This window comes from Monosiga brevicollis, genomic scaffold, assembly GCF_000002865.3.
Source record: "Monosiga brevicollis MX1 MONBRscaffold_2 genomic scaffold, whole genome shotgun sequence".
Lineage (NCBI taxonomy): Eukaryota > Choanoflagellata > Craspedida > Salpingoecidae > Monosiga > Monosiga brevicollis.
The window spans coordinates 1,692,819-1,700,705 of NW_001865039.1; the positions used below are offsets into that span (position 1 = coordinate 1,692,819).

Here is a 7,887-nt window from a genome sequence, read left to right on the forward strand (position 1 = left end):
GACGGGGTGTGAATGGATGAGGGAGAAGGGGCTGTGTGAGTGAGAATGAGCGCCTTTTATCTGACCGTGTTTGGACTGCGGTCGCCTGAGACGGAAAAGCATCAGCGTCATGCGTTAAACTGTCTCTACGGCGCTTCGGACGCCGCTGCTGTCGACGACTCATCAACATCTGATCTGCCTCCTGAGGTGCAAGCGGGGGCTGACGTGCAGCGGCTTGATCAGCTCGAGATTCGCTTTCGCCACTTTGCTCATCCTCCGGTGGGATCCATCCCATCCTGCTTTCATCTCTGCAAACCTTGGCCCAGCCTCTGGCGCAGTCTCACTCGCAAACTCTGGTTTCTCGTGCGCACAGGCCAGCACCATTGAAGCTTGGCAGCCCCACTGCCAGCAGCATGCCCCACATGCGCTCATCTGCAAGAATCTCTTCTGCAAGGTCATTGCATCTCTCTTTTGGCTCAAGTTTAGCTCAAGTCATGCCTTGGGACACTCGGGTGGCTCACGCCCGCGTCGCGTGCCCGCTTGTAGGAAAAGAAGAAGGACGTCTTCGTGTTGATCTTTGCCGCCGCCGACACCAACGTTCGCTTGCCTTGCGTTCAGGTACGCAGCTGCCATTCGTGACTCTGTCCCATCGTTGTCTTTATCTGCAAACCATGGGCTACGTCCCAGCTCAACTACAGCTCACGACTCTAGAGCCACTTCAAACTGAAGAACATGCGCATGGCTGCCAGCGACGTGCTGGAGACTCAGCTCCAACTGAAAGGCGGGGCCGTCACCCCCCTTGGCCTCATCAACGATCCTGGACACGCCGTGCACGTCGTCTTGGACAGTGTCATCACCTCTAGCCTTGAACAGGAGGTCCTTCTTCATCCCATCGCCGGCAATCACCACTCCTTGGTGATGTCGGTCGAGGCGCTCCTACGGTTTATCCAGAGCTGTGGTCACCCGGTCCACGTGGCCGACTTTGCAGCAGAGCGCCTGGCCCCGCTCTGATGCTGCCTGCCCATGTTTATGAAAACACGTATTTGCCAATTTTGAGCTTGCTTTTGAAGCGCTGTCCCACCCTCTAAACCCAGAATCCTGTTCAACACCTCCAGCTGCTGGATGTGTTGATTTGCACATCAAGAATATAATTCAGCACGGGGTGCCTTTGCCCTTTGTCGCAACCAAGAAAGAGACTTGCGGCGGCACACCGGGGAGTCAGAGTACCTAGTTGTCCACGGCGGCGGCAGACTTGCTGAGGCGGTAGAAGCGCACATCGTGGGGCGCCAGGTCCCGCACCCCATACCAGCCGCTGATGTGTTCAGCAATCGTGGTCTTGGCCCACACATCCCGCACGTCCCGCTCGTCCGTCGTATCCAGACCCAACTACAGGGTGTTTGACATGGCCAAGTGAGCCCGTTGCGCAGACATTGTTGGTCAAAAGGCGCGCACGAGCTCGGCAGCACACAAAAATACACAGCACGGTTCACAGCAACAGCGCCCCCGCACATACCTGGGTCCAGGTGACATTGATCAGCGACGCGTTGGCCGAGTTGTGGGCATTGTAGAAGATGACGGCAAGATCCCCGTTTTGCAAATTTTTGCGCCAAACCTGACTGCCGTCCGAGTGGTTGAAGATGCGGTCCCCGGCTTGACCGAGCTCATCCTGGTCAATGGCAATGACTTCTTCGTTGGCAACAATGGCGCGCTTCTCGTCACTGAGGTTGCGCAAATCGGTGGCCACCAGCAGGGGCGCGCTCCACAGCGACCAAAAGCTGTACTCGGTGCGCGAGTCCACAAAGTTCATGGTGATGGGAAACAGCGTCTCCAAAAAGTCGGGATCCATCCAGTTGTACGGGCCAGTCAAGTTGCTCGGGTTCAGGGTGGCAATATACTCGATAATGTCCGCCGTGCCTACAGGATAATCATGTGAGGAGGCACCACCATCCTCGAGAATACTGTCAACCAGGCAAACTCGGGAGGTCCTCTTGGTCCCATCCCTGGTTCAGATTGGCTTGTTCCAAGCCGTTGCCGGCGCTCACCTTGACCAAAGCCGTAGCCTGCAGCTTTCGGGGGGAAGTGCCAAAAGGGAATGTGATCCATCTGTCGCATCAAATGGCGTTGTACAGCGGTCAGTCGACAGAGGCACTTGGGGCACGCTTGGGCTAGACGCGTTTGAGCAGCACCAGGCCAAGCACGCGGGCGCCAAGATGCAGCGGCGTCATCACCACACCTGGATGCGCCACATTTGAGCAACGTTTCCGCCCCAGCTGGCAACGTCCTGATCTCCCCACTCGCAGGTGGAGAAGAGCATGGGGCGGCCAGTAGCGTTGAGTGCAGCGGAAAAGTTGCCATAGGCCTCTTGTTCAGTCAAATTGCTGGGGCGATGGCAGTTGTCCGCTCTTGGCAGGCGAACAAGGGCACAGGCGAGGCAGGGCCAAGGTCAAGTGAGGCAGGTCAGACGAATTGAAAACAGCGGCCATTTGTTTGGCAATCCAACAGCCTCGATCTCTAGCACGCACTTGATAAAGTCGAGTCCCCAGTCGGCGACGGTTTGGGCATCCTGAGGAATAGTGGCAGCAAGAATGACGAAGGCGCTGGGACTGGCGAACACAGGGGCAAGTGCATACCTTTTCATAGTTGCCGTAGGAGCCAGGGCGGCCACCGCGGCACGTCTGGGTACCAACGCAGGTGTACAGGCCAAAGTACAAGCCCTTGCTGTGAATGTAGTCGGCGAGATACTTGAGACCGTTGGGGAATTGCTTGGCATTGGGTTGCAAATGGCCGGTTGCGTTGCGAGTCTGGGCACTCCAGCAATCGTCCCTAGGGGATGACCGAGTACACAAAGCCCACAGCCGAGTGATGGGCCCGGTGGATCAGCACGCGAATTGGCGCTACCCGCCTTCTCCAAACCAAGCTCTGAAGCGTGTCGGAGCTGACACGTACATGTTGATATACTTGTAGCCGAGCTTGTCAAGGCCCTGCTCAATGATCCCATCCACGACGCTCATAATTTCTTTTTCCGTACAGATATCCAGTGCCCCACATGCATCGTCGGTGCACCAGCTGGGCAGTGCACATTGACAGGTGGTGTGGCAAGAAGGCAGGAATGAGGCTGCACCGGGGTGCATCCGGCTCTGGCACGTGGCGAGGCAGCGGCGAGATTGGCTTCCCAGTACAGCGTGGACTCAAACAAGACAACCGATGCGGCAGCAGCTTACGTGTTCCAGCCCATGGGCGGCAATCGGCCTCGGCCGTTATCATATGCCTGACTTCCGGGCATCGAGGCCAGGATCAGGGCACCCGCCACTGCCACCAGCCAGGAGGTCGTCATGGTTCTGGTGCGCTGGTTGTCAAATGAGCCTGAAGCAAGAGCTTCAGAGGCTGCAATAACTTTATTTTCTTCTTCATCTTTTCGAGCTTTTACACCTTTGTTTTGCTTGAGACCTTGTCTGTCTGCTACGATAACTTTGAGATCTTCCGCAACAGTTGCAGCAGAGAAGGAAGGTGTGCGCACAGGAGAGAAAGTGTCGATGCACCATGGCTCGATTGTGTGTGCGATTTGTGTGATGGGCGGCTTTCTGGAATCCTTTCAAAGGGCAGAGAGTACCCTATCCACGCGGAGCAACGCAAAGACAAGAGCGAGAGGGAGGGGTAGGGCATGGAGTTGATGCGCGCAATCTCTCAACCCCTTGTGAATCGTCCCCAAAGAAACGACGCCATGCGAGTGGATCCAGGCGTGCACACAGTCCTCGTAAGAGCCACAAGGGGGGGAAAAAGCGAAGAAGGCGCGAAAGCATCACACGGTGCAAAAAAATCAGACGGGAGAAGGTCAGGCTTTTACAGCTTCACCAGAGCTGCCTTTCGCAGGACAACAAATAAGGACGCTCAGTTGATGTTGAGGCCGCGGGGGTCCAAGTGCCAAAGACCGTCGTCCAGGTAGCTGATGCTCTTGACTCCAACATCTTTGTTGATCTTGCGAATGTCCTCGGTGGACATGACCGTCTCACCCAAAGCAAGGGCATGCTCCTTGCCCTCGGCAAAAATGGCCTGTCAGCGGATTAGGGGCGAGTGGGAATGTAAGCACGTGGAGAAACTGGTGCAAAACCAGGCGAGGAACAAAGCAGCTCTGAGGAGAGCGGGGCAAGACGTACGACGGGGGTGCCGACATCAACGTCAGCCTCCATCTTGGCTCCGGGGGAGGTCAGACCTAAGGTGACGACCTGCCGCGTGAGCAAGAGCATGGGTCTGCGGGACTGGGCCGCGGCATTGGGGACGCATGTGATTGACGTCCATCAAGCTCAAACGACACGAACCAGGGCACATGATGTCAGCGCCAGAGAGGACAAACTTGATGGCACCGCGGTCCACCTGGAAGCGGGGCAGCAGGTTGGGGTCTGCACAAAACGTGCAAGCGTGAGCAAGAGTGGGATAACAGGGCAGGTAAGCACGGGACGAAACCCGCGGCAAACGTGGATGTGTGTACGCTTCTGAACAGCAAACAGACATTGGTGAAGGAGTTTGATGGTAGGATAGAATGGACCATCGCGGTGTTGAAAGAAGAGGACTTGGCCGTTGCAGGCCACGAATGAAGAACGGTCGCGCCTATCCACGTGAGTGGGGCAATGCAAGCGTATCAGGACTGACAAGGACCGGAGCAAGCGTCTGGGGCGCGCCAACGGTCAATGACCACGGGTGGATGGGGCACGCACGTCTTGAGCTGGTAGATGGGCGACTTCTTGGGAAAGAGGACGGGAAGCAAGGGGGTGATGTTGGGCATCTGATCCTCGAGCTTGCGCTGGATGGCGCGGCCAACCGACGACTTGAGCTGCGTCGCGCTGCCCAGGTCGTCCTCTTGCTTGAATCTGAGCATATGGACACGTCAGCAGAGGCGTGACGGGCCAACAGGAGTGAGAGACGGAGCGAGATTGCAGAGCATCGTAGCAGATGACGGAGACAAGAGGATCAAGAAGACGGCTAGATAAGCCTGCAGCGGCATGTGGTGTGGTGTCTCAGGATGAATGGGAAGGGAGGGGGGGGATACCAACGCACTTGCGGAACATTGTGGCGTTCTCTGTCCTGTGCACCCAAACCTAAGCAATGGCCGTGGGATGCGCGTGAGAGGAGAAGCAGAGGGAGAGCAACGCGGTGGCGGCGTCGTGCGTTTCTCTTCATGCCAAATGAATGATGAGAGACTCATCATCAACAAAATCAAACAGCTGGCCATCAAAACCAGCAAAAATTTCACCTCTCCCCTCCATCATCCCGCTCGCCAGACCGAAACACCCGCCGGGCGCTGCCATTTGCAGCCCACACAACTCACTGTCGAGCACAAAAAAAAAAAAAAAAAAGAGAGAGAGAGAGAAATGACGGTGAGCGTGTTCACTCTCTCACTCCTTTCGCACACACGAAAATCATATGCTCACTGGATTCGTCAGTTACCCATGACAATATAATGCTCACTGCATTCGTCAACCTGTTTTCAAGCCGATGTGGCAGATATGTCACTGAGTTCGTGTTCTGCGTTCCAGCTCATTTCAGGGGCGCGACGCGACGGGCGGAGACGGCAAGAGGCGCGTTCGGGCGGGCGGATCAACGTTGGAGCACCGGTACAATGGCGTTTGGTATGATGAAGGATATGCGAGCCATGGCTCGGGACCCCATGTCGGTCCTTACCCCGACGACGCGGGAAGGCTACCTTGTCAAACTTGGTGCGTTCGCCCCGCCCCTTGTCGCCTGCCAATCGGGCCATGTGCCATCAACGAAAATCAAAGCAGAGCTCAGTTTGCACCGGGATCAGTGACCTCGGCTGCGATTTCATGATGCCTGATCTTGATAACCTCGACTCTTTGCATGCTCCTGTCTGGACACGACCCTAGGCTTCAACAGCGGCAAATGGCAGCAGCGCTACTTTGTTCTTCGTGGTAGGGTTTTCTGTCCTCGTCTTCTCATCCCAGCCCGAGCTGAGTTGGCGCACATGCACGCCAAGACAGTGCAGTCAGGGCTGTTGTGCGCCACGCCAATCGGCCTCGTTCGCTTTGCGCGATGACTCTAGCCCATCATTCACGGCCACGTCAACTTTGATAGGTGATCAGCTTGTCTACTATTCCAAGCCTCAAGGCACGGAGAAGGGGCGTATTGTGCTGAACCAAAGCGCTACGGTCGCACCTGTGCAGTCGGGTGCATCCCTGAAATCCACCGCCATGGCCCCGGGCGTCGCCCTCAAGCAACCCATTGGGGAGCATGGTATTGAGGTACAATCCAACCACCCCCCTTTTTTTTTTTTTTTTTTTTTTTTTTTTTTTTTTTTTTTTTCTCCTCAAATCTGACTTCCCCTCTGGAATTCCAAATGGGGACGGGCCTCACGGGTTTTGCAATCGGGGATCGCATGGTCGGGTCATTATCGTTGACATCAATCAATGCATCCATAGATTGTAGCACCTTTCAGGACGGGCCCGCGAGCATATTACATGTTTACCACCACGCAAGCCGACCGTGATGGCTGGGTTAACGCCATTGCTCCTCTCTGCTCTGGCACCGCTCCTGCCGGTGGCAACCCCATGGTGTGTCCCAGTTCTTTCTTTTCTTTGAGACCGAGTTCCAGTTTCTTGATTCTTCTTCATCATCTGTGTGTGTACCCCATGTGTGTTACTAGGGCAACCTCGCTGGCATGATGGCTAGTCTGCCTTCAGCAGGCGGTGCCGGTGCCGGTGCCGGTGCCGGAGCTGGTGGCTTTGGTGCTTTGGGCGCTCTCGCTGGCATGGGTGGTGCTGCGCCGGCTGCCGCCGCCCCAGCAACAGCCGCTGCAAGTGCCCCCGTTGCTGTGGTACGTCCTTCGTTCTGGAATATGGGACCGTGGTCTGTTCATCCAGACTGCACCTCACGCTTCCTTATGCCGCAAACAACCAATCATTGTGCTCCTTGACAATGTGACAGACCGCCGGGTCGTCGAGCGGCTACCAAGGTAAATTGCAAAACGCGTGGATTCCTCCTCTACTTTATCGTCCAGCACTTGGATTCCCTGCCGACCCGTTGTCTCTCTGGCTCTCTTGGTTGTGCTCATCTTTCAACGTCTGACCTTCCCTCACTTTTGGTCTTGCGTGAATCAACATTAGGCGGTGCCCCGCTCAAGCCCCCAGGCTCGGCGATTGGCAAGACGTTGCCGGCCATCCCACAAGGCAACAATTTTACAGCCGGCGCCGGCGCACCCAAGGCCAGCATGGGTGACATGCTCGGCATGGCCGTACGTTGCAGCTCAGCTGATTGCCCGTTGTTGTGTGCAGTTTGCTTGTGCCCTTTCATTTTCTTCACACGTCTCCCTTTCCATCCTTGCGTGTAGTTTAAAATGCAGGCGGCCATGAAGAGTCATCAAAACGACCCACATCTCAGCAAGGAAGATAATGCCGTAGGCTTAGCCACCAAGGTCGGTCTTCTTCTTGTGCCCGTGTTTCTCGAGATGAGCAATTCAGCAGCAGATGCCTCGTACTCATGGATTGATGGTCATGTCTTGGACAGATTCAAGGTGCTTCAGGCGTTACCGACTACAAGAATGCCATGATTGCCTTTCTCAAGGAACTCGAGGCCAATCATCTTCCTCCCGGTGCTGCCGGCTTTGTCGTTACTGAAAATCCTGGCCCGGGATCTTTGGCCCAAGCTGCTAACTTGCAGGTAAGCCCGATGTTCGCACTGGTGCGGTTGTTTCTCCATTAAAGCTCATTTTCCCTTCCTTCCACCGGTCGATCTCTAGCCGTATGACTTGATCTTTGAGTACGAGGGTCAACGCATCACAGAGGCCACCACACCTCAAGAATTTGGAGCTGCGCGTCAACAACATTTTGCCTCAACGGGCAAGTTCACTATTGGCGTCTACAATTTCCAGGTCGGCTCGATCACCCCCCCCCCCCCCCC

The 7,887-nt window shown here is 55.9% G+C and overlaps 4 protein-coding genes across 4 annotated transcripts in view; 2 read left to right on the forward strand and 2 right to left on the reverse strand.

Moving 5' to 3' along the window:
• Positions 1–45: 45 nt before the first annotated feature.
• On the forward strand, positions 46–990 carry MONBRDRAFT_5084 (uncharacterized protein; the record flags this gene model as incomplete). The annotated part of the gene is made up of 3 exons (XM_001742197.1): positions 46–258; positions 526–597; positions 691–990. The coding sequence occupies 3 exons, from the start codon at positions 46–48 to the stop codon at positions 988–990; spliced, it is 585 nt and encodes a 194-aa protein (XP_001742249.1).
• A 216-nt stretch (positions 991–1,206) lies between these two features.
• MONBRDRAFT_30876 (uncharacterized protein) lies at positions 1,207–3,313 on the reverse strand (the record flags this gene model as incomplete). Its single annotated transcript, XM_001742652.1, has 8 exons — positions 1,207–1,365; positions 1,493–1,893; positions 2,022–2,082; positions 2,213–2,381; positions 2,502–2,542; positions 2,610–2,802; positions 2,926–3,045; positions 3,201–3,313. 8 exons carry the CDS (start codon positions 3,311–3,313, stop codon positions 1,207–1,209), a joined length of 1,257 nt encoding a protein of 418 aa, XP_001742704.1.
• Positions 3,314–3,867: 554 nt separating this feature from the next.
• Positions 3,868–4,852, reverse strand: MONBRDRAFT_13627 (uncharacterized protein; the record flags this gene model as incomplete). Its single annotated transcript, XM_001742653.1, has 5 exons — positions 3,868–4,029; positions 4,134–4,189; positions 4,296–4,376; positions 4,487–4,584; positions 4,692–4,852. The coding sequence occupies 5 exons, from the start codon at positions 4,850–4,852 to the stop codon at positions 3,868–3,870; spliced, it is 558 nt and encodes a 185-aa protein (XP_001742705.1).
• A 674-nt stretch (positions 4,853–5,526) lies between these two features.
• Positions 5,527–7,887, forward strand: part of MONBRDRAFT_30877 (uncharacterized protein) — a 3,187-nt gene continuing 826 nt past the window's right edge. The window contains exons 1-10 of the mRNA XM_001742198.1: positions 5,527–5,690; positions 5,859–5,903; positions 6,067–6,233; positions 6,411–6,542; positions 6,635–6,805; positions 6,916–6,943; positions 7,095–7,222; positions 7,319–7,402; positions 7,495–7,647; positions 7,727–7,858. Coding sequence (XP_001742250.1) covers positions 5,594–5,690; positions 5,859–5,903; positions 6,067–6,233; positions 6,411–6,542; positions 6,635–6,805; positions 6,916–6,943; positions 7,095–7,222; positions 7,319–7,402; positions 7,495–7,647; positions 7,727–7,858 — 1,137 coding nt within the window. The 5' untranslated portion in view covers positions 5,527–5,593. The remainder of the gene's footprint in view (positions 5,691–5,858; positions 5,904–6,066; positions 6,234–6,410; positions 6,543–6,634; positions 6,806–6,915; positions 6,944–7,094; positions 7,223–7,318; positions 7,403–7,494; positions 7,648–7,726; positions 7,859–7,887) is intronic.